The sequence below is a fragment of the Cydia splendana genome, chromosome 11 (assembly GCF_910591565.1).
Source record: "Cydia splendana chromosome 11, ilCydSple1.2, whole genome shotgun sequence".
Taxonomy (NCBI): domain Eukaryota; kingdom Metazoa; phylum Arthropoda; class Insecta; order Lepidoptera; family Tortricidae; genus Cydia; species Cydia splendana.
The window spans coordinates 12,039,811-12,067,366 of NC_085970.1; the positions used below are offsets into that span (position 1 = coordinate 12,039,811).

The following is a 27,556-nucleotide window of genomic DNA, read 5'->3' on the forward strand; positions in this document are numbered from 1 at the left end:
TGCCAAAGCTGAAATGAAGACTTTCGCTAACGCTCGGTCATTACTACTTACTACTAGATAGGTGCCGAGTTACAACCCCGGCTAATACTTGAAAATTATGAACGAAATGTCGTTTGATACTTACCAATCGCTTTTCGGTGAAGGAAAACATCGCGAGGAAACAGGACTAGTTCTCAATAAGGCCTAATTTCCCCTTTGGGTTGCATGGGAAGTTGGCAGTCGCTTTATTAAAATCTAGAACCCCAGATAAAATACGCCATAATATTTTAATAATCATCAAGAAACCTTAAAAACTTGTGTGAAGTATTATTGAGGCAATGTTAACGAAAAGTGGGTCGTAATCATTTAGAAATGCGATAAATGTTACCACTATTTGATTTGTCACCTCAAGTATCGTCTTCCCATGTTCCACTTCACACTTATTTATTATAATGCATTTCTAACCATAGATATTTGCAGATTGTCAATATTGGAAAGTAAAACCATCAGCCCAAAACTCTCCATCTGAGGTTATTGCCAATTTATATTTGCGGTAATTTTGAGGTTATCCCACACGATACGCATTTAGAAGCCAAGTTTGTCGATATAAACACGGAAAAATATACTTTCCATAGCTAACAATAAGGTTTTAAATTGCAACATTATTCGTTTATATCGAGTATTAACCGTTTGTAATGGTGTCTCTTGCTTAAAAGAAAAAGGGTTGAACAATATAAGAGCTTGAAGTTATTTTACTTCGTTTTATTTTATCAGTCTTAAGTAAGCTTGCCTGTTTTGATTACGGACATTGGAATCAAGTGAGGTTGTGTTTTCTACTGTTAGTTTGATTATGTGGTGTGGTGGAATGGCATAGTTTTCCACCACAATATTATGGACTGGAATTTGCCGTGAGGGATTAGATTTATAGCTGATCAGTTATGTCTATATAGATCGGGTGTTTTTAATTAATACCTGTATTAGATAGGTTTTACCTCATGATTAGTTTGTTTCTTACATAGAAAAATATACTAAGTAAAGAAAGAGTGGAAACTCCATAAGTTTTCTTATCAAAACGCGAGTTATTTCGTAGTCGACACCTAACGTCAAGTAGTGGAACTATCAGTACCGCTACTTGACACCAGATGTCACAAGTGTCGCTACTGACGAAAAATGTGTGTAGGTACTACTAAAACAATTTACAACTAATATTGTAATCAGAAGTAGTTGAAAATAGACTTCCAGTCCAGTTAATCTGGCCAAAAATCGAAAATTCGTTAGAGTTACACCAAGCTAAGCTGGCAGCGATTTTGATAGCCCAGAGCCAGACTGCGCAAGTTTACTAAAATGTCATAATTTCGTAGTAGTTTGGCGTTTAAAATCGAGTGATAGAGAGGCAGATAATGGTTTTTTATTTTCGTATTTCGCGGTAGGGCCTATGTAACTCCAAAGCTATCATTTATGCGTAACTACTTTCAGAAACCTATACACTCTTATAATGAAGAGCCTCATACTGTAATCTCTCGAGAAAACCTTCGCAGAGCTTTCATACCACATTATTTACGAGTATTATTATTACATTTTCCAGTTTGGAATGCAATGCAACACATCCCCATCCATTCTCCTTGAAATTGTTACGTCAACTGACGTTAGCTCTGGACGTCAGTAATAAGTGTGGATAAAAACGAATACCAGGACACGGCTGTGGAGTAACGTTGCCGCGAATCTTCCGCATTCCCGCTCTTGCGAGAGAAATATAACATAGTTCTATGTTCTACCTTGTTATGAAACCTTTGGACGTGAGCCTGCTGCAGAAATATCTACACTACCGTAATCTAGGGTTACTTACAATCCCGGGGAAACGTTGTTCTTCGATTTTTGAGAAATATGGGAGTTGATTTTTGAACGCAGAATAACAATTTTATGATGTGGTTGACTATCTACCTCAACAGAATTACAAGATGAAAGCGTTCAGAGACCAATTTCTTATAATAACTATACTTCCGAGAGACGCAGATATATTAGATTTATATTGAAACGGGTCACTCACGTAGGTATTTTAAGTCTGCGTCGGTCCGCCAACGCGTGCTCCCGATTATACTACTCGGTACGGTACGTTTTACGGCACCTAGTGTAGATATTGCACTTGAATAAAGCTTTTTTTATAATGTTGCACATTCTAAAAAAAAATAGGAGTCAATTATTGTGGGAGTTTCCAGCTGGATCGTTGGTTCAAATCCGGAGTCGCACCTAATCATTAAGCATGTTACATTGCAATGTTATTGCGTTGACAAATTATGATACAGATATAAATCTGAGATAGGCCTGGGACAAGTCTAAAAACAACTATTGTTTCGTCAAGGTCAAACACTATAGAGGTATAACTACCTACAGAACTAGACATACTTAGTTAAAATACCTACATAAACTACTGAAAAAAGTTTCTGTGAATAATACGTAATAATACACAACGGAAGCCGCAAAAGTATCTGACACGATCTTATTTGTAGAGCCATAAGAGAGTGTCACATATTTTTGCGGCCTTCGAAGAGTAACATATTATTGCAGGTGACTGTACCTACTTATTTATAAATCGAAAATACGACCTGAGGCCTATTTTATCACCGTATGGTGTGTACAAAATTATATTCCATGTCCACACAAAACGCATTCTTTGCGTTTGTAATTTCATTAATTCCTACAACAATACAGTATTGGGTGATTTCAACGTATATAAAAAAATAAACTATCTTTTGCCCGCGCCATCGTCTGTGTGCTATGATGATGATTGAAAAAAACAGGCCTATTCGGATTTCGATATAATCACAAGATCTTGAGACGATTTAGAGATCAACTAGATCTACATTAGATATCGGCTAGATGTGACTTGGATATCTAAGTCATAACTTGTCGAACTCGTTCAAGAGGACCTCCAGAATCGCGGAAACGTCAAATTTGACATATCTTTCTTACAAATATCTTTAAATTATCCGTATCGTAACTTGTTGAAGTCTAGTAGAAATCTAATTCATTGCCCGAATCGAGCCGAAACTATCCTATTTACTTCCCCGGGCCTCAAACTATCTCCATACCAAATTTCATCTAAATCGGTTGAGAGGTTTAAGTGCGAAAAGGTAACAGACAGACAGAATGAGGAATTAATATTAAGGACGGATTAGTAGGGATACATTACTATAATTAACTATATAAAATGAAAAAGCCTTTGAACAATGTCACTAGAACCATACTTAACATCCAAGGTACATACAAGGTCTATTTAACGCGGAAGTAACTGTTCTAGGAAGTAAATAAAGTAATTAATCTGCAACACAACGAATATCTCGATAAGTCCATTACAATCAAAGGCAAAGAAATGAGATCTCGTTCACGCATCGGGTATTAGAGTAATGAGAGTGTAATGCGTATTAGTGTCAAATTAGCAAGTTACATTAGCTAACTAATAGATACTATGAGGAAGTGGATAATATCGTGTCCATGTTCCAAATTTTATTCCGAAGGTTCTCGAAATACAGACCGTATTGTCAAAATCCCGAAAAGATAGCAGTTCAGGAAAAAACGTTAACCTATTATTGCTACCAATGCTACCTCGACTTTATTTATTGTCCGATGTGTTATTTGTTATTTGCCTTCAAATCGAACGCGTTTCATTCATGAACCGTCAAGTTTTCAGAAGGTTCACAAATGTCACCTAAAAATAACCTTCTATAATACCTTTTACAAAAGTTTTTATTTTTTTTGTCATAAACGCACAACAACAATACATCGGACAAACATTTTTCCAAGTTGCGATAGGTTACCAGAAAATAATAAATAATTTGAGTATAAAAACCTTCTTATAATCTGTTATCAAAATGTGTTAAAGTTCAATATTAGATAGAATAATGGAATTTCACTAAGTACATAATAAATACCAAACCTAATAAAAAAATGTGTGACACTTCTGTTTAAAGATGATGCTATACCTCATAACAGTACGACGGAACAGAATTTTCGAAAGAGGTTCCGACGAAAGAACAAAACAGATGCAGGGGTGCCCAACATTTCACAGTAGAAATCATCGCACATTAATGTCACGGTTGGATAGTCTTCTAGGAACATGCAGCACTAATATGGTCAGCCACAGTTTCACCTAGACGCCGAATAGGAATCCATGTTTTTTTTATGAAGTGCAAAATGGCGTGTTTGACAAATTGGTTCCGTTAATTAATAAACAACATGTAGGTTTAGGTAAGTTCCGGAACACGGACATGCTAATGATGACAAAAAGTACAAGACACAATTATGTTGGGGCAGAAAATAAATTATGTTAAGGAAACACTGTTGATAGTGTTGATACGTACAGTTGAGTTCACAAACGTCTTTACTAGCCAACGTTCCAAAAGTATATTTACACGACCTTATTGTCAGTGACTTAGAGGCGTGTCAGTACATATTTTAGAAACCTTAGGTTGTAAAAATGTTTGTGAACTCGACGTACATCTACTCACCACGTAGTCTGTGTGTTCATTGTTAAGTATTTCAATTGTTACAAACAAAAACAACTAAGATGGTAGTACTAGTGCTAGACATGCTAATGCCCAATAGATAACACCTCTGTTGGCCATGACCCTGTTGTCACCTCTATTGACAATGACTTAAGTTTCAAAATGACATGTACTGGGACCGCGTCGAGCACCAGTACTACCACCAAAACAATTCCTGGTTGCTGCTGTTAGGGCTGAACACTTGGAGCCTGGCTGTCGGCGGGCCGGATTGGAACGCTTCGCGGGCCGGGGTTTGGAGAGCCCTGGTATATTGTATTGTAGGTACAATTTTTAAATTCGCACGCTTCTGGTAAATAGCTCAATCGGTTAACAGCAATTTGACCAGTGTTCCAAAAGGTCGCAATTCGAGTTCCATTAAAACATCCATTAAAACATGTAGTATAGTTTCCAGACGTATCAACTTGATAGCAATTATGTATGCCATAATCTAAATAAAACAAATCAACGCCTATAAATCGTTCATTCATCCACGCAATGAACATAAAATAATTGCTATGAATGATTGAGTTACGATATTCTGTTTATTTACATTGACATAAACACCTACTAAGATAGTTTACTTATAACCTTCATAGAATACCTTCACGATCATTGTATAACTAGTAACATTGCGTAGGGTTACAGTAAATTTGGTAGCGCCTATGGAACCCATAATAGGATTTATTGGAACTATTGATTTTTTGAGACTCACATTTTTTGCGCGTTTCAATTTGGAACTTTCTTTTATCTATCTAATACCTTTAAACGAGCAATTCTTGTTTATTTATTGATTTATATTTTTATTTATTTATACATAATATATATTTCGGGGATCTCGGAAACGGCTCTAACGTTTTCGATGAAATTTGGTATATGGTGGTTTACGGGGGCGATAATGTATGTCCCAGATATTTTCTGTTGAAGTTCAAAACTCGAATTTAATTTGGACTCGCGAGGTTAAAAAGGTTTTTAAAATCAGTCCAATAATTGGGTGTAAAAGTATGGATATTATACGCGTTTACTCTGGCAATTCTCCATGGTGTCACATGCGCGTTGCCGTTGAACACCTTTGAATATCTGTGTAATATATTTTTTAAAGAATCTCTTAACAAAACCTCAATTTAAAGCTAGTTTACTTTACTGATACAGTACCCTACGCCTACTTGGTCTCTATAAATATGCATAATGTCATTGAATTATTGCATATTGCTTATTTATATTCACGTCTGGTATGTCACGCCACGGAATGGTTTAAAAGAGAACCAAGTTAATAAGCAAGTCAAGTTTACAGTGAATGGACATTTGTCACGCATCCGTCATAATATGACAGGAATTAATCTTTTTGGATTAAGTAGTTAGGTATTGCCAAGAAAGTGAAAATCGTAATACAACATTTTCGCACATTGTTAGACATTACCAGAGATGTATATAACTCCGTATAAGATAAATAAAGTCTAAGAAAAAAACGTGCCTCGGACGGCCAAGGAAAAGTCATTCTCGAATAGATGGCGCCATTACCTTTGGCCTATTCTCGGCTAGATGGCGTTAACGACACCGTTTGGTATTTAACAATTTTAACACATATCAGTGAAAGAACATGGGTCAGTATGGAACAATAAAAATTAAGAATCATTTATACGTAAACATATTTTGATTATTTTATACATTTTCAATTTTATTTTAAGTTTTAATCGTGTGTCGATAGATGGCAGTAAATGTACCGTGACTACAAAATTGACAATGACAGGACCCCTCTGTACTATCTATTCTTTTTGACATTACCAAAGTAAAAATGAATGTAAGTTGAATGGCACATTACCAACGCATTAGTTTCAAATAATTAGTTAATATTATACCTCGATGCCATGGAAAAAAATCACGTATTCCTATTTTTTACTTGCTGAGCTACAATGGAACCTCGATAGCAGGAATCTGAAGGGAATCGCCAAAAACTTCGTGTTAATGAGGTTAATAAAGAACGATCTAAATGCACCTCATATCTACAGCAGTCGCGTAAGCATCAATTTGTATCATTTACAAAGTATGTTGTGAATCTAACAAAAACCATTAATAGCCTGGAAATATTTTTACACCGCTTTTCACCAAGTTTTCTAACAATCGTAGAGGCATGCCTCTTTTTTCCAGCGCACTTTCCCATCGAGTAACTTAGAAACTGGATGATTCTTGCTTCCGACACACTTAGAGACAGCTAAACGCTTAGAAGAAAATCCGATTGCTAGGTGTGTGGTTAGAAAAGCGGAAGATGTGCTTAGGGAACTTATTAAGAAGTGTAATTAAGATAGCTTTGACGTGATAAAGTTAGCTATGTTTATTTATGTCAGGTTTGAAATAAGGCTAGAAATGAGACATACGCTCGAGTACCAGTCACACGTGTCGTGTAGGCGCATTTTAATTTAAAATCACATCTAACTTTTAATTTTGCGACAAAATGTTTTGATTGGCATTACTACTACTAGGCCAAGGTCTTGTAACACATGTTAACTAGCCGCTAATTGTAGGTGTGTGTAATATAATTAAACGGCTATAAATAGATGCTATTTTGAGTCGATCTCCGTATTGGTTATTTTTTCTGATGTTGCTTTAGGAATAAGGTTTCTTTGTGACTTACAGCTATAATTTAACCAATACTACAGCTGATATTTAGGATCCTACTTTAATAGTTATGTTAATGTAGGTACATAGCTTTACAAACGTGATCTATGAAAATAAATACACTCAAGAAGTTATAGTTTTTTTCAACCTACTGCAATCATTCAAGTCGCTTTATCTACATATACACCAATATTAACATATTAAACACCGCAAAATAACACCTGTCAAAACACCAACCAACGTATAGTAACATTATTATCAATATGACAACAATCGGCATTGTTGAACTCAAGTCCAACACAACTACGTCCGTTCATAATTCTGAATGTTAATCAACAACCTGTGTCAATTGTCTTACACCACCTTCCTTGAGACCATTATTCTGAACAACACACCGTGAAGGCCCCATATTCAATACCAAGACATTTTATCTCAGGCGTCAAATTTTTTTTTAATAAACCCCGGCTACGTGCTCGCGTACACTTTCGAATACGTTACTGCGACCTCTAAAATCAAGTACTTGTATAACGAGCGGCAGTTGACACAAAAACTGCTAGGAAATTAAAAAGTGAAACAATAAAGCTGAAATTACCTTTGTCGTGTTCTGGATTTGGAGGAATGTTGCTATGCCGGCTCGGACACGATTCTTCACGCCGCGTATCGTGCCTTTCGAACTCCTGATCGTCGAAGGGGCTTCTTCACTCTTGTAATCCTTAATTCCCGCAAAATATTCCAATTCTGATAACTCATCACTTTTAACACTCACACCACTAACACTTTTCAATGACTGAACATCATCGAACTGTTTCTCGTTGAGATGGAAGTCGTAATATTTGTCCGCATCAAAATAATTGCTACTGTAACACATTTTTTCTTGTTTAATTTTATCCTTCTTGCGCTCCTCGTACGTGCTTTCGCTAATTAGAGGGGTTTTAGAGACGTTCAGTAATGAATCTCCGTCTGAATTAGTCGTCACTTCACTATTACACTGAGAAACTAGACGGAACGACGTTAGTTGCGCGCTTTCTTTCGATAAATTAGCATTTTCATTAATATTCTGGTTCGCTTCCAGAGGCTCGGCCGGTTCGCTTTCAGTTTCGACCGTATTAAGTTTGACAGAACGGTCTCTAATGTCTTGGAGCAGACCTTGTGGTAGAAAGCTGCTGTCTTTGTTGTTAGTGTTGGCTTCAAAGGCCGGCATCATCGGCGCGGCAGGTGGACTCTGTTTCTTTTCGTTTTTGCCATCTTCGCTATGGTTTTCGTCGGCGTGCACGCTTCCGTTAAGCTCACTACTATTAAGCGAATCGCACGATATGTTAGAATCGTTGTCTTCATACTCATCATGACTGCCGTTCGTGGAACTAATTAGAGTCACGGAGACTTTCTTTGTAGACTTCGTGAGCTTCTTTTTAGGTAGCGGAGGCGGTGTGCCGTCAAGATCGCTGCAGGTTCCGGAATCTAGGGTATCGCTCGGCGAGCACTGCCCACTTGACATCACCATATTGGAATTCATGTAGGAGCTGCAGTAGATATACGGTGGTTTATCAGTTTTTAATTCCTCATCTAAAATCTTAGGTCGATCTTCCACATTGAGCCTTACCAGGCTATTGTTTTTCTTGTAAATGTCGTTGAGTTTGAAGGCGTCGAAGTCGGCGTCGCTTTTGAGGTGAACGCTCGAGATTTTAGGTGCTTTCGGTTTGTCGGAGTCTGTGTTAATCCTGATAGTGACCACGTGTGGGCCGTTTAGAGCGTCCGAGCTAGACGTGCTTGCAGGCCGTTCTGGCTGGGTCGCCGCTATGAATACCGTTGCAGAAGGCTTAGAATTAAGGACGAGTGAGTGCATCGAACTGAGCGAATCCATGTTACCGTTTAACTTAGTATCATCGCTAGTTATTTGTGTAAATGTAGTGGCCTTCTGCTTGACTTTCGGTGGCAGTGGCGGGATGTACTCGACGCTGGGGCGGGGCGAGACGTCTTCCATCATGGTGGAACTATTAGACTGGCATAATTAAGTAACGGTGTTTGTCAGTTGCAATGCGAGTCAGGTCCGCTGCGTTAGATAGTGATGGATATGTAAGGCATAATGGTTCCGGTGACCGATCGAGACTGGGTCAATAATCCGCTGACCGGTTTTTCTAGCGCGCTGTTTATTCAGACCTGTAAAGAAGAAATTCCACTTTAGAATATTGTTTGTTGTTAATATGTAGGTTTAGTTAGAACATAATCATCAAACGAAAATATAGCGTTAAGGCAAAAAAATATGATTGTTATAGCTTGTCCACAAATTAAATTTCAATACACTATAGTTTACTGTTCACAAGAAATAGTCATACTTGTACAGTCAACGGTAAAAATATGGGTGTACAAATCATCTCAAAAATATGTCCCATAACTCTTATGTCAGTGAATTAAGAACTATGGGACATATTTTTGAGTAAGTTGTCTACACCCATATTTTTACCGTTGACTGTACTTAAAACACCATTTAAAATCAATATCTGTAGTATATTACTATATAGGTACGTTACGTAAGTATTATTATTATCAATATTGAATAAATTAATAAATAACAAAGATTTTTTGAAGTGAAAACTTCTTTAGCGGCGCTGGGCACTTTTTGAGGTGAGGAAAAAATGATAAACTCGAGACAGCGTAAGGCGATCACGTGACCGTAAGATTTAGATGGCCACTCATTTAGATGGCATTTATATCAATAAAGAAAAACTCAATGACATTACATGAAAAAGGTTCTAATCTTGTACGGGCTGAAATACGAGGATCTCACAGTTACATTCTAACTTTATATCACTCAAATATAATTCAATAAAGCTACATCTTGATGAAATCGCTAATAAAAGTGAACTCTAGTACTGGTGAATAAAACTCAAAATATCATGACCAAATATATTTAGATGCGAGGTCTGCAAGGTAACTTTACAATTTCTATTCGAATTTTAAACAATTAAAGCTACAAATTTGAATTTCGAATTTTAAACAAGCTCACTGACTAGCAATTTCGGAACTAAAGTTTTTCAATAGAAAGGAGGATGGGTCAATTATACATAGTGCTGCAGACAATCTGGACTAGTCATTGAGTTTTCACTTCTGTCGGCACTCCCGAAGTGCAACCCGTCGTTTTTTTTTATTTAGGTCGTAAAATACGATTATATGTAAAACAAAAACTTGTAATACATACAAAGGCACCCTTAAAAGCAATTGACGTACCTACCTACCTACTTTCTTGGCATTGTTTTTTACTTAATGTTGTAGTGGACTTCAATGACAAATATTACTAATATTACCAATGTTCAATAAAGCATCGGTAACTATGGTTAAAGTTTATTGTGTTATTTCCTGTATAAATCATTTTAAATGTGTATAAATAAGGACTATAAGGTAAACGTAGTGGTGCTCGTCGCGGTCCCAGTACATGCCATCTTGAAACTTAAGTCATTGTCAATAGAGGTGACAGCAAGGTGTCATCTATTTCGGCATTAGCATGTCGAGCACTAGTACGTTTAGCTTATGCACATTTTAAATAACCTATTAAGTATGTCAGCAGAAATAATATTAACAAGTAATCATAAAATGTATGATGACATTTCAATTACAGTGTCTAGAAGTCATTAGTGAATTTCTAAATCTCTATAGGTTACATAACATGTAAATCGAATTGGAGCAATTGGTATAAACGTCTTGTCATTATTTTTCTACGTGTCGCCACCCACGATAACGACGAAGGTCAAAAAAGGAAGTGCAGCCTCTATGTTTTATGCAATAGGTATCAAGTTACAGTGTTTTTAGTTTTGTACATGTCACATGTAACTTGGTAATGGTGTGTAATACAATTTTCAAGACACACCCACACTATGAGCAAATCGTCGCTGTTGTAACTTAGTTGTGCCAATTTATACGGGTTTTCATGGGTGAAATGATGGACTATTATCCAATACCAAAATTCGTTGACGTCGAGTGACACGTGAAAATGGTTAAATGGTTCGGAAAATTTGGAGAAACTCCTGTAAGAATCGGTTTAATATACAGTTTCATATTCGTTAATTTATAAAATATATACAGTATGTAAGTAATTCCATTGTACCTATAACAAATTGACGATAAGTAACTATCTACTGCAAATAGTGTTATTATTCTCGATAATTATAATGAAAAAAACCAAATTTAACTGTTATTCGTTAACAATGAGGATAACAAGTTTGTAATATTTGTAAGGTGTATTCGGGTATTACCGAATGTCGGATAATTCCGAAATTCAGATGAAAATCACCCTTAATTCCATCATAATAAAAGTCTCTTTCGGAATTATCCGACAGTTTTCGACATTCGGAATTACCCGAGTAAACCTTACTTATACCGGGTGTGGCCTGTAACATGAGCAAAAAATTAAACTGTAGGCTGTACTCCTCATACTGACCAACATTTGTTCAGCGACTTTTAAAAATAACTTGTGGTTTGATTTTTAATACACTTTAAAGTTTATTCTAAGACGCAATGTATTGCGAATTTTGTTATGTTTAAGGCGTGACAAGCCACGTCAATCACAATGATATGGCGTGGCGATGGCGTCCATTGAAGTTAATATTTATTTGGTATGAAAAATAGGGACTTTAAATACTTCATAATTTTTAAAAGTTGTTGAACAAAAGTGTCACCGTTTGAGGAGTACAATCTATGTTTTAATTATTTGCTCGTGTTACAGGCCACACCCGGTACGTACGTCTTCGCACTCGCACCGTGGGTTTTAAGCATTAAGGAAAACTTGATTAAGTAGATAATTATGTTAATAAGTAGTTTACCATTAAAAATAGCTCAATATTATCACAGATCTATAAAAATTGCAGCAGAATCGAATGGAAAAACACTTTCTCTGGCTTAAGTTTCGAGTCGAATCGACTTTTCCAATGAATTATTTACGAACAACTTAAATTTTCACACAAATTTTACATGGTTTTTACGTATTAGGACTTATATTGTGCGATTGAGTAACAATGTATTAAGTCGATACAATTTAAGATCACATTATGACTACTCATAAAAAATATTTACATCTAGATAAAATTCTCTAGTGACACCTTTTTCAATATTTTACAAAAACAAATGACAAGAGCTTCATTTTTGGGGGCACAATGGGCCCCGTGCATGATAATTATATATGCACTATAGGCGGCAGCATAGGAATCGTGTAGTAGTCCGCAAGATGGCACAACCTACTATGCACAAGGAAACGAACCACGAGAACGGTAGATGGTAGCACTTGCTTTGGCAATGTACTTACATGTGCACATATGTTTCCGATTCAAGCCACAAGATGGCAGACCCTCCAATGCGCACAGTCCCTATGCATATATTCAATCAGTGAATTGTTAATCATTCACAATCATCAATCAATCGCTGTTGAACGATACTTGGATTAACGATTGATCGGTTATATTGTTGTCTCAATCCTTTCCTGTATAATTAATTATATAACATGTTACATCGTTAGTTGACAATCAGAACTCATCAACAAATCGGTCACTACTCTTAGGAACCTCGTAACTTCGTACTTTTTAATGCTGACGAGTTGGATTAGGTAAATTATTTGATGACATAATATGACCCAGAAACCACTTCCAAAAATATCTGAGACATTCAAATCATAATATCTTTAAATAAAACAAATGACTCGATTTGAAATAGAAAGTGGATGGCAAGTATTAACATCGCGATACATAATTGGTCAGAATCTGTTCCGGTGGCTAAGCACCGTCACAGTACACAGACTCTAATAGTACGTTTATGCAAATTTGTGTGATAAAGCAATTCTGAAACATTTCGCAGACATATGGTTCATGAATAATCATTGAATGAGGATTTTTTCATGTTGTTTAGGAGTCTAGAAAGGTGTGCAGGTGTCGTATTTTGTAAAGTTTCATAGTTTTTAGGGCTCCGTACCTCAAAAGGAAAAAACGGAACCCTTATAGGATCACTCGTGCTTCTGTCTGTCTGTCCGTCTGTCACAGACTATTTTCTCGGAAACCAAAGACCAATTAAGATGAAATTTGGTACACATATGTAAATTAGTGACCCAAAAACAGACATGTACCTAACGTAAATAAATGAATTTTTAACACGGGGAGCCACTTTTGGGGGGTAAATGAGAAAATTAAAAAATAAAGTTTTCCAAACTATATCGTGTTGAAATGAAAGAGCTCATTTTGCGAATTTCAAATATATTTTTTTTATAATTTTAAGTTAGAAGTTATTTAAGAAAATAGCCAAAAAATTACCATCCACACCCACCCCCTTTATCTCCGAAACTACTGGGTCAAAATATTTGAAAAAATACACAAAATAGTTCTTTACCTATAGATGTCAGGAAAACCTTTTAGAAATCTGCACTCAAGCGTGAGTCGGACTTAATGCACGGAACCCTTGGAACGCGAGTCCGACACGCACTTGGCCGGTTTTTATAAATTGCCATGGACGTCTAAGGAATTTGATTACTATGCCCTTTCATACCGTGTGACAGTGACAATTATATGATATCCCTAGAGGCATTTTTAATGACGAAAGTATAAATGGAACCTAAACGCCTACCTTATAGCATGGAGTTCTCTTTTCATGAAAACGATAGGTACTGACTGCTCGGTTTGGAAATTATTTTCAAGTGATTTGTACAAATACGCAGATTTACTTTATTGGCAGTTGATCGACAATCATACATTCCCATACCATTAAGAGTTTATTTATAATAAGTATTACCTAATGTTTTATGTCATGATATAAATAAATAAAATTATCACATTTGACACTAAAATCAAAGATAGAGCCAATAATGATCGTACTGGTTTAGTACTCTGTGTACTGCGTTATCATCGTTTGTAGTCAATAAATCATCGTACAAATCGCTTTTCGTACAGCCAGTGAAATTGAAATATGTATGTGATAGTGCGAACGTTTGTAATTACGTCTGTAACATATGTCAAATGGAAATAAATTAACCACGAAACTATTAAGAGGGGGTGTAAAGCCAGGAAATTAGGAAGGAACAAATGATTAGGTGCGCCGCACGAAACTTGCGATGGAAGACTTCGCGATATCTTTGTATCTTTGTCATCATCATCATCATCATTCTCTTGCCCATATCCCATTCACTTGGGGCCGGCGCAGCATGTCTTTCTCTTCCACACCTCTCTGTCGCCCTTCATTTCATCATTCTCTTGCGTTCGTTTCATAATCTCTCACACAGTCCATCCACCTTTTCCTCGGTTTTCCTTTCCTTGTACTTCCCTCCACATTCATTCGTAATACCTTTCTTGTCACATGACTTTCATCCCTCCGCATGTAGCATTATGTGTAACATTTTGCTATTCAAATCTCTCGTCTATCAAATAGCTGTTATATGGTAAAATTATACTGCTAATTGTACGCAGGGTAACGCTATACAATTGAAAATAAATGAAAATTAGGCATGTTTTCGTGATTGTTTTCTATCGAGCCAACTTTGACCTTTTAAGGTGGTTCGCGTTCCATACAAAAAACAGTTGCGTTATATTAAGTAATTACACACTATTACTACATAAATATACGCGCATCTATCTACTTTTGAATGTTTATTTGCGCTAAATTGATAGGAAAACTTTGTTTTATACAGAAGTCACGCAAAAGAAGTTTTATTTTTTATCAATGCAATACCAAAATAACGTTTTTTGCGTGATTTCTGTATAAAACAAAGTTTTACTATCAATTTAGCGCAAATAAACATTTGAAAGTAGATGTAATTACTTAATATAACGCAATTGTTTTTTGTATGGAAAGCGAACCACCTTCAGGTTTTGCTCAGAGTTTGCCCCCGCAAATATGGTCTAGTTTCCGAGTGATTTTTTTATGGCAACTGTTCTTGACTAAAACGTGTAAAAATTAAATATAAAAACTATATGCGCCTTAGCCCCCTCTTAAATGATCCATTAATGAACATTTAGGAGCTGAAATCTGTTAATCATTGAATTTTATTAGAGAAAGATCATTAATATAATTATGCATTCGATTGCAAAGGGAAATGTGTAATCAACATTCAAATGAGGGCCCTCAAAGTCAATTAAATGCTCATAATTATCATAAACACGAATATTCGTTTCGCAAGTTAACCGGAAATTGCGTAAACATATGTATATTCATTAGTAGGTAATATACCTACTCTAGTTTGATATTAGATTTGGAAGCGAAGGAGTTAGTAAGACGCCTTACAAAGGCTTGTATTTCGCTCAGCGGATCAGCAATGCTATCCAGAGGGGCAATGCGGCCAGCCTTCTTGGCACCCTACCAAGCGATCACGACTTAGGGCATTTTTTATATTTATAAGTTTTTGGATGCCGACGAAGAAGCGTGGGTGGGGCAGGCCCAGATGGAGATGGCGGGACGACTTCGATGCCTTCCTTAACAACTGGCCAGAAGAAGCGGCAAATCGGGAGTTATGGAGAACCAGGGGAAAGGCCTTTGAGAGAGTGGGATACTCAAATAGGCTAATAAAAAGTTTTTTAAAGTTTATTATGTTTTTACCCACTTGGGTTTCATGAATAAAATTAATGGTTTTAGAAATCAAACAGTAAATTGCAATAAAAATATACTGGTACCTACTGCTACGATCCCCGAAAACATCAATCGGCTTCGAGGAAAGTGGAGGACCGCTGAGGCATAGCTGTGGTTAGTGTACATCAAATTGTGTAAAAGTATTAAGTTATATAAGTTTCTATTATGTTAATATCCAGAAGAGAAAATGAGGACTATACGCTTGTATGAAGAAGTAGTAGTCCACTGTCTTCTTAAGGGTCCCAGAGCTTCTGCGTGTAATACCTATAAATATACCTACGTATACAACGTATGATGATCAGGGGGAGAATCGCCAATCGAAAAAAAAATGTATCGGGATGACAGATGCTACGAAAAACGTTACTATTTCCATACATTATTTTAAGATTGGCGTTTTCTATCAACGATTGTCATTGTGGCTATGCCCCCAGTAATTTATTCTATTCTAATAATGGATCAATAATTTGTGTTATTATTTATTCCACAGTCGACGTAATCGTAATACGACAAATTTGAACGCATAACTTTCGATTAATCGCACAAAACTACCGCCTTGTTACACCCAATCGTATGAGTGACGTAACCACTTAGTTCAGCCGAGTTACAAGTTGCCAAACAAAGAAACTGTTATTATTGTGATTGGCAACAAGTTAGCTGAAGTGACACTGTCACGCTCTGTAAGTTGGGATAGAAAGATATCGAAGGTGGTGTTCTTATAGTTCATTTTTTAGCATTAGAAAAAGACTACGCGATCTTGACGTGTCTTTTAATTGAAAAACGCTTATTAAAAATCAGTAACTTGACTTATGAAAGCAAAATAATGTAAATAATCGTAAATGATTCATCATTGTTACATATTTATTTTTCAAAAGTGTTGTTGAATAAAAAGATACGTCAAGATTGTTTACCTTTTTTCTAATGCTAAATAAACGAACTACACAGCGCGTAATCGTATAAAAATATTATGAAGTTGTAACTTACGTCATCCGATTTTGGTGTAAAGGTGACAATCGGATATCACCTGCACCTGTATTACTGTTGCGACATTATACTGCATCGCCGCCGCCGCTGTATCTGTCAATTTCCGTGTTTAAATGAGTATCGGAGTGAACGTTAGGGTAACATTCCATTTCTGACCGCAGCTGCACTACTAGTACGAACGCGTCGGTGTTATTACCAATTTCCTTAGTAAAATGAATGGTAGTGCTGCTGTCGTTGGAAATGGACTGTCACCTTTAGGGTAACATTCCATTTCTGACCGCAGCTGCACTACTAGTACGAACGCGTCGGTGTTATTATCAATTTCCATATTAAAATGAATGGTAGTGCTGCTGTCGTTGGAAATGGACTGTCACTTTTAGGGTAACATTCCATTTCTGACCGCAGCTGCACTACTAGTACGAACGCGTCGGTGTTATTATCAATTTCCATAGTAAAATGAATGGTAGTTCTGCTGTCGTTGGAAATGGACTGTCACTTTTAGGGTAACATTCCATTTCTGACCGCAGCTGCACTACTAGTACGAACGCGTCGGTGTTATTAAATAAATAAATAAATAAATATAAATATTATAAGGACATGTTTTACACAAATTGACTAAGCCCCACGGTAAGCTCAAGAAGGCTTGTGTTGTGGGTACTCAGACAACGATATATATAATATGTATATAAATACTTAAATACATAGAAAACAACCATGACTCAGGAACAAACATCTGTATCATCATACAAATAAATGCCCTTACCAGGATTCGAACCTGGGACCATCGGCTTCATAGGCAGGGTCACTACCCACTAGGCCAGACCGGTCGTCAATTGTGAATTTCCATAGTAAAATGAATGGTAGTGCTGCTGTCGTTGGAAATGGACTGTCACCTTTACACTCGCGGGGGTAATGCGGCGACGAACGTCACTCATTTTCTCAAGACTTTGACAGATACAGCAGCGACATTATAGAAAATATTACGCAAAACTCTGCGTAGGTAGCGTCACTACCACTATCTGTCACAATCTGGGGGTCTACCGTGAAATAAGAAAATCGAAATTTCGTTATCTAACCTCTCTATCACTCTTGCATATTCGAGCGATAAAGAGGCAGATAACTAAATTTCGATTTTCGCGTTTACCGATGAGCCCTTGTTAACAAACCGCCTTGATGCATCAATGTCATATTTTATTGTCTGTGAAAACTTGTCAAAAAAACAGTTTAAGGCACAGTATGTATAAGTTAGTCTATGAATTTACTAGATTCGGTAGTGCTGCACTCTGGCGGCAGAACATTGCAGTAATATCCCTATTGATGCAGCAGTAATGTCACGACAGTAACGCAGCTGCCGTTGAATTACTGCCGCGTAATATGCTGTTCATTTCGTCACTAATTTAATTAAGGAAATTGACAGAAGGAGATTTACTTTTGGTTTCGCTTCATATTTCTGCACGTAAATTATCGCTAATGAAAAGTTGTGATGCAACTGATTAATATAATCGTCTCATAGTTATTTTTGTGTACTTAATTCGACATTTAGAGACTGTACGTATACTTACCTACATCTCTAATAAAATAAATTACATATCTAATAATTTATTGGTTCCATAATTATTTGTAATTGTATTCTGTAATTTTTGGTTATATTTATTGCTTGTAAAAATTTGACATGTAAAAGTGTCTCTGTGGCCTATTTGCTGAATAAATGTTTGAGTTTGAGTTTATATGTAGGAAAGGCAAGGCTGTTTGGCCATAGAAATCCAGCGCGGGAACGCTGCCTGCGTGATGGACACCTTACCAAGGGCGCAAAATTTTGATAGGTATAGTTAATTTTTTAGCTTTAGTTATCTTAATTGTAGTTAATTTTAGTTTTATATTCATTTTATAACACTTATTATACAATAAATGAGTTTACTTTATGTTTTAGGAAATATTGTTAAACTGATGTCAACATTAATATAAATGAGTGAATTTATTGAAATGCCGATTATTCAAACGACTGTCAAATTGGTGGTTCCGAATTCAAAAAAACATTTGAGATAAAAAGCAGCAGCGCTAATGGTACCAAATTATTGTCAACCGAAGAATATTTCCCCGTCATTGCGTAATCCAAACGTCATTCAACCTAACTCAAATTCAGCCAATAGAATTGCCGATTGTCGTAACACTTTCACTGCGCCAGGTGTTTTTACGGCTTTAAAGCTTAATGTGGTAATAGCCGAGCAATTGTGATGAAAGTCAAGGCTAGCAAAAGGTATTTTACATGTAATTGCGATTCACCGGATGTAGTAATTGATAGTTTTGTTCAATTTTAACACTTTGCGCTTTGAGAATGATTTTTATCGCCGGATGCGAATAGCTAGCAAATTTATAGTATCTAAATAACTTGACACGTTATCATCACTGGTTTAAGTTATGAAATCAGCATCTATGTGATTGATTTATTGATTTGTGATACTCTGAATAAGATTTGAGACACTTGTATTTACACAGAGTTTAATGTTTTTGAAGTGAAAACTTCTTTAGCGGCGCTGTGCACTTTTTGAGGTGGGGAAAAAATGATAAACTCGAGACAGCGTAAGGCGTAACGCGTAAGGCGTCTCTCATCTCTTTCTACCGCGCGGCGAAAATGTATGCCTGAGCCTGCTGTTTCATTTAGGCGGCGCAGTGCGCTTGCGTGATGTGTGACGGACAATGTCATTGTTTTTTTATTTAAATGCCATCTAGTGAGATTCCCTCAAACTGGTATTAATATACCTAACTGTAGTACCAGTAGTACTTACAGTGATGTGCTTAGGGGTTTCAAGTAATGCGACGATACTACGCTAGATGGCGTTAACATCAATTACACATAGTACTGCAGACATTTTGCACTATATGTTATTAATATTTTGAGTTACAATGTCGTTGAGTTTTCACTTCTGCCGGCACGCCCGGAGTGCAACCCGTTGTTTTTTTTAGTAGTTATGGAGAATAAACAATTTTTTACGGAATGTAAAAGCAAAATATTTGATTTTATGATTACAGCTATGCCAAGAAGAAGATCTATGATTTTGGATGTTCATGTTTAGTAAGTACCTAATATCTATGAACCTCGGTATGTAAGTATTTTTCTGGGTCTGTCTTATCGTCAAAACTATTTATTATTGTTAAAACCAAAAAATTACTTTGCTTATCCGCGAAAAGATAACGTGCTAGTCAATCAGTGCTAACCCGTTATACTTACTAGCATATTTTTACATGCAATTAATATTCCCACCCTCCCACCGCAAAAATAAATACGCAAATAAATATAACAAACCACCACCAAAAGAATAAACCTCGACACGTGTTTCGCCTCTCTACGAGGCATCCTCAGGAGTTGTTGACGGTCTGGCGCCCGGCAACGGATATTAATAATATTATTATTGTGCCAATTTTGGTAAGTAAAGGGGGTAACGTACGCGTTATATAATATTGTATATCATATTAAGTCAAGAACTTGCAAAGAGGTACGAGATGCCTTACAAAAAAGAACCATAGCTAGTTCGACCTTTTAACTTCTAGAAAGCATAATTTAATTGCGAAATTCCGGATTCCGAACAATATTTGCTAAGATTATATAAGAGTACGCACCAGTAATCACAATCAAAACTAACAACTATCAATTTTTTGCTCCAATAATGTCACCGATTTGACAATTTTATACAGTCTTGGTTATTAAGCATTTGACCCGTGTCCGTCGAAAACTTCTGACCAGCGAGCCGTAGTATTAGTTCATAGTTATTTTACAGGAAATGATGTAAAAAAAATGTAATCGAATACGCACGCCCAGATTCGATAACAGTTGGTTATGATTTTTAATTAGTAGAGTAATAGTTTCCAGTGAAATATTTTACTACTTCACACACACTCAAATCTGCGCAGAGTTAGCTTGGACTTGCTTACTCTAACAATATATTAAATGCTAGACTGAAATGAAAGTGAAACGTCTTATATCTTAGTTAATTGCTAATTTTAGGAGAATGCCTCTTTTTTAATGCATCTCTGTAGATGTCTAAAATTATTAGACTGAAAAGAACCAAGTTATGCGTCTAACAAGGATGTTGTTAGTAGGTCTTAAATATTTTAATTAACTTAACAGATAACTTTAATAAACAATATCTACGTATATCGCCTTATCTTACATGCGTATTCTAATCTTATTAAGAGGATGTGAATTAGATTTCGATTAGATATGGATCTCATCTGTCAGTGTCAAAAGAGACATTTCAATCAAAAACGTCACGCGGAATAACTTACGTCAGGTGGAACATTTCGTAATGAGGGTGAAGTTTGTCGTAAGAAACGCGATAAAAAAAATTACGATTTTGCTTTCTTTGCTATTTATTTTCATGTACAGTCACCTGCAATAATATGTTACTGTTCGAAGGCCGCAAAAATATGTGACACGCTCTTATGGATCTACAAATAAGATGGTGTCAGATATTTTTGCGGCCTTCGGTGTGTAACATATTATTGCAGGTGACTGTACCTAATACTTTTAATCGTGACAAAACGAATACACAAAGAAGAATTATAGTTATGAAACAGGCACCTATTTGATTCAGATCCTAAGTTAAGGTCATTAAAATTTTAGTACGTTACTCTTAAATCGAGTGTATAAATCTCCGTATACGTGAGCCGTTAGAATACACGGCCGTAGGTACTAAAACAGAATAACTTAATGTAATGAGATAATTTGCAGTCTACAACACTGTTGGTGATTACAAAACACGGCGTAACTAGGAATTGGATGAACAAGTTATTTTTAACAGTGAAACATGTGAGGTGACATTAGTGTGTGCTTCGAATCCTGATATATGTACCTTCGTGCATTCGAACTTTACAAATCTTATCTTGATTTGCTTAGACTCGAGATATCTCGCTTGTACGTAAGGTACGTGAAGAGGTAACAGATAGACAAAGTGACAACCGGTCTGGCCTAGTGGGTAGTGACTCTGCCTTCGAAGCCGATGGTCCTGGGTTTGAATCCCGGTAAGGCCATTTATTTGTGTGATGAACACAGTTACTGAGTCATGGTTGTTTTCTATATATGTATATAAGTATGGAATCATCTATAAGTATAAGCAAAAAGAATAGATAGTATAGAGGGGTCCTGTCATTGTAAATTTTGTAGTCACTGTAAATTTACTGCCATCTATCGACACACGACTAAAACTCCAAATGAAAACGTATAAAGTTATCAAAAAATGTATATATATGGATAAATAATTTTATTATTTTTATATCATTTTAATCCATGTTCATTCACTGATATCTATCTGTTAAAATTGTTAAATATGAAACGGTGTCGTCACGCCATCTAGCCGAGGATAGGCTAAAGGTGTGTGCGCCATCTATTCGAGAATGACTTTTACTTGAATTCCGAGGCACGTTTTTTCCTTAGACTCTATTCGTCTTATACGAAGTTACATATGTCTTTGGTATAAGTACGTCGCCTAGTACCCATAGTACAAGCTATGCTTAGTTTGGGGCTAGTTCGATCTGTGTAAGATGTCCCCAATATTTATTTATGTATTTAACGTTGCTATAGCAATTTAATACAACTAGATTCTGCTCGTGACTTCGTCTGCATCCAATGATGACGATGATTGATAAAAAACCGGGCAAGTGCGAGTCGGACTCGCGCACGAAGGGTTCCGTATCATAATGCAAAAAAAACGAGAAAAAAGCAAAAAAAAAAAAACGGTCACCCATCCAAGTACTGACCACTCCCGACGTTGCTTAACTTTGGTCAAAAATCACGTTTGTTGTATGGGAGCCCCATTTAAATCTTTATTTTATTCTGTTTTTAGTATTTGTTGTTATAGCGGCAACAGAAATACATCATCTGTGAAAATTTCAACTGTCTAGCTATCACGGTTCGTGAGATACAGCCTGGTGACAGACAGACGGACGGACGGACGGATGGACGAACGGACGGACGGACAGCGAAGTCTTAGTAATAGGGTCCCGTTTTACGCTTTGGGTACGGAACCCTAAAAACTAACCTATGTATTTCCCCGGACCTCGAACTATCTCCGTACATACCTGTAGAGTTGATATATAGTCCGACTAGAAATTATAGAAAATTATTGAGGGCGCCACTTCCTACGTTACTGTCACATTTTTGACGTAAAATGCTTAAACACGGCAACAATTTAGTATGGAATTTTTTTAAGTTCCATTTATTTAATTTCTACTGTTTTATGTCGCACTACCTACTTATAATTTATTATAGTACAGACACGACAGTCTAAGGTGTATTTTAACGTCAACAATAATAAATACAAGTGCGCACCTAAATGTCATTAGGTCGCAAAAAACTAAGTGCGAATGTTAGTTCTGCTCATTAGTAGCCTACCTTGAAATACTAAGGCTTTGAGCGGTGGCACAATTTACTGATTATTACTCATGATTAGGACGCATACGCATATTAGGTATGTAGACTAGTGGTGTATTAAGTACCTAATTGCTGGTGCAAGTGGGGAGACACTCCTGACTTCGGGCAAACTCGGCTCCGTTGGGCTCAGCATTGTTCCGAGCAATTATTACGGTTGGCACCACTTGACGTCCTTTTGCGTGCACGACCACAGATAAGATAATGACTTGAATCTTGATTTTGGTACCAGTATGTAATGGACAAACAAAATGAATAAAGAATCATTTTATTGGCATTCGTAATGTTTGTATATAAAGGATATTATTATGGAACGGTATAAAAAAATACTGGACACTGTAATCTTCATTAAGTATAGAAAGAGCTCATAAGTAGTAATAACATGAATAAAATAAAACCAGTAGAGAACATACGAAATAAACAATGATCGACAACTGATACAAAGCTCAAAGGTGATAATGATAAATAATCGGTCCATAATTATAACCAATTTAACTAAATCTCCAAACAATACCACCTGTAGATGGTATGTTAATTTTCCGGAATGCATATTATACTGTATGATGACTGTTATGAGACTGTAATGGCGGCCTTTGCGGCCCGACATTTACAAAAGTCACGCTGTCAAGGCCGAGATGCGCGCGCGCCGAAGCAACTACGAGTATGTTAGTACGTTAGTAGTTCTGTAGTTCCGTTGTGGTATTTAAGAGATCTATGAACTCAAAACAAAAACGGCCGTTTTAACTTTGGACGCATAAATTGACAAATAAAAACTAGTTTGATGTATTCAAAAGGTGCTTAAATACAAAATACAGTAGCGGCCCCCTTTTTGAATTATCTTTCGTTAAATTTAAATAATCACGATTATTTAGCAGTGGCGCTAGTGTGCACGTTGATGGGCTCTTAAGGAGACTAGCAGGCGTATTCTGATTGTGATAACAGGTTTTGGATATGATCTGTCAGTGTCACAATGACGTTTCTGGTTGAAGAAATATGTCAAATATGCAAAACAAAAGCCTTATTGAGCTTTATCTGATTTCTGTGAGACTAGGTCGATTTGTGTAAGATCGACCAATACCTATATTTATCATTGTTATACATATTATGTGTAAAAATATTAGGTATACGTACAACTTATGTACGAAATATCATTTGATATTTACCCGGACTAATCCCAATAAGCGTTCCAAAACTGGCATTGTGGATGTGGGCATGAAGGCCGCAAAGCTGAAATGGGACTGGGCAGGGCACATCTGCCGAATGCACCCAGAACGCTGGGCTAAAGTAGCCACGGACTGGATCCCACAGGATGGATCTCGGGGCAGAGGAAGACCCAAACGGAGATGGCGGGACAACCTAGATACATTCTGTGTGGAGTGGCGGGAGTGTGCATTAGACAGAGACAAGTGGCGGGAAAGAGGGGAGGCCTTTGCCCAGCAGTGGGACACACTAATAGGCTAAAGAAAAAAAAAAAAAAATCCCAATAAGGCCTAGTTTCCCCTCTGGGTTGGAAGGTCAGATGGCAGTCGCTTTCGTAAAAACTAGTACCTATGTCCAGTCTTGGGATTCAGTGTCAAGCGGACCCCATGCTCCCATGAGCCGTGGCAAAATACCGGGATAACAGGAGGAAGAAGAGAGATACGTACAACTTATGCAAAAAGTAAATCTAAATAAACCGAGCCTTAAAATGCCTGCAGGTTATGCGTATTCTTGGCACCAACATACTCCACAAGGGCGTTTGTGCAATGCATGTTCAAATGTTCACACGGTTGTCAAGTCGCTCATTACCATTGAGGACGAGCTTGTAGCTTCGACGATGTTTACATGGATTCTTTACAAACATAATATTTTTATTTTTTCAAGCGCAGAGTCAAGCATGAATGGCATAAGTGCAATGTTAGTTAAGCATGTTACAACATGGCGACATTTTATCGTTATCTGTCACTTTGACATTTATAATGGTGACTAGTACCATTTAGGCAGTTGTTTTGAGTGCAGCAGCAATCATAATTGCCTAAAATGGCATTTTTATTAAGTAGGTAAGGTCACGGGTAAGTGAGGCTGAGGGATAAGCGTGGCTGGCCTTCACATTGGGACCTGTTTAATTATTTATTATATAATTTCATTGTTTTTACCTTAGATTCCGACGTTTCAGCTGAGTTGCACCAGCTGTGGTCACGGAAAGACGTCGGAATTTAAGGTAAAAACAATGAAATTATATCGCGGTAGACCCGTTGGTGTAATTTAATATGTGTACAAAACGCTAGAGTTTAAAGTGTTATATTTATTAGTATTTAAAGCGAGTTTATACATTTGCTACTAAACGCTTTATTATTCTGATTTAAACTTTCACGATTATTAAACATTATCAAAACTACACAACGGGACTTAATCGCGTATTTAAGTTTTAAGATTTACCTCCGACGTTTCGAGGACGGCGTTGTCCCCGTGGTCTCGGAGAAGACTGGCTCAAGTTGACATCATGGTATAATAATATACTCCGCCTGGTACTCCATTCCCGTCTTTTCTAGGTCACCTAACTGACACGGGCCTACGTCATCATGCGACAGCGCTATATGATAATATGCGATAGCGCTATATATAGCGGCCATGTTGTTGTGACGTAGGCCCGTGTCACTCTGGGAATGGAAGACCATGTTTTATTAGACTATGGTTGACATCAACATCTTCTAGCCGCGCGAGTTTTTCGAACTACCCGCACTTGGTCTTGTTTATCAGTTTGAACGTTTTGCGTACTAGGGATGTTACTCTGTCGACACACAACACTAACGATATTCGATTTATCGACTGTCGATATTCGTTTCCGCTTACATTTACTAATGACGGGATTCCATGTGGATGAGATCTTAAAACCCTCGTCTCGATTAAAATTGCAATGTTTTTTTATTTCAATGGCTTCCCGCACTTTTCTACTGTAGAAATGGCGATCCGTGGAAAGGATTTTAGGGTTATGCAGCTCAATCCAGTGGTTTGGTCCTGACTCCAGCAAATGCTTAGCCACGGCAGACTTGTTCACCTGACGATTTTTGACAGCTGCGATATGTTCCTTAACTCTTTCTGCTATGGTGCGCTTAGCTTCTCCGATATAGGAACTACCACAACTGCAATCTATTTTATAAACACCAGGTGACTGGAACGGAATAACGTCCTTCGGTGACCTTAGGCTCCCTGCAACTTTGGATAAAGGAGTGTACACCGTTTTTATAGAGTACTTTCCAAGTACTGTGCCAACTTTATCCGTTACCCCTTTTACATACGGCAATAAAATAAATTAATTAAAAATTAAAAAACACGACTGCGACAAACGGGATGTGAAAAGACAAAAATAATTTTTAGTTGTGTTAGTTACTCAACTTAATGAATGTAAAAAATTATTAGAATATGAGTGTTTAGTGAAGGTTATAAACAACAAACGCAAAAGTTTTATGCTCATTTAGAATCGTGAATTTACCTGTGTATTTTATTTCAATTGCAGTCGGGGACCTTGATGTATTGACATTTTCCCATTTAAAAGGTCCCCGACTGCAATTGAAATAAAATACACAGGTACAGTCACGATCCTAAATGAGCATAAAACTTTTGCGTTTGTTGTTTATAACCTTCACTAAACACTCATATTCTAATAATTTTTTACATTCATTAAGTTGAGTAACTAACACAACTAAAAATTATTTTTGTCTTTTCACATCCCGTTTGTCGCAGTCGTGTTTTTTAATTTTTAATTAATTTATTTTATTTTATACTTTTTAGAATTTTTACATTCATTAAGTTGAGTAACTAACACAACTAAAAAATATTTTTATCTTTTCAGTTCGCTTTTTCGCAGTCGTGTTTTTTAATATTTTATTTATTTAATTAATTTTGGGGTCATGATTTCGTTAATAATCATTTGAAGTCACTTTATAGTACTTTTGCGAGGGCGTCCTCAGCACAGAAAGGCACGCAGAGCGCCGCATATATCGGGCTACGCCCGACTACTTTGGAACGCGTACAGTGCGCCACGAACGTCGGGCTACGCCCGACGCTTTGAGCAAGAGGGCACTGAAGGCGTCTTGGTAAGGGTACAGCGTGTCACGTATGTGGGCCTACGCCCGACGCTTAGTATGAGAGAGTCAAAGGCGCCTGGCTTTGGACCGAGTGCAGCGCGCCACGTACGTCGGGCTACATCCGACTCTTTTACCATTACGGCGCCGAAGGCGCCCGGCTTTAGAACGCGTACAACGCGCCTCGTACACGCCCGACGCTTTGAGTAAGAGGGCGCCGAAAGCGCCCGGCTTTAGTAAGCGTACAGCGTGTCACGTACGTCGGGCTACGCCCGACACTTTTAGTATGAGGATGTTGAGGGGACTGGCTTTGGACCGCGTGCAGCGCGCCACGTACGTCGGGCTACGCCCGACGCTTTGAGTAT

The 27,556-nt window shown here is 37.1% G+C and overlaps 1 protein-coding gene across 1 annotated transcript in view; it reads right to left on the reverse strand.

Annotated features, from left to right (window-relative positions):
- LOC134794895 (glutaredoxin domain-containing cysteine-rich protein CG31559-like) overlaps nucleotides 1–27,556 on the reverse strand; it is a 159,248-nt gene that overhangs the window by 83,821 nt on the left and 47,871 nt on the right. Inside the window, exon 2 of the mRNA XM_063766738.1 lies at nucleotides 7,726–9,290. Coding sequence (XP_063622808.1) covers nucleotides 7,726–9,117 — 1,392 coding nt within the window. The 5' untranslated portion in view covers nucleotides 9,118–9,290. The remainder of the gene's footprint in view (nucleotides 1–7,725; nucleotides 9,291–27,556) is intronic.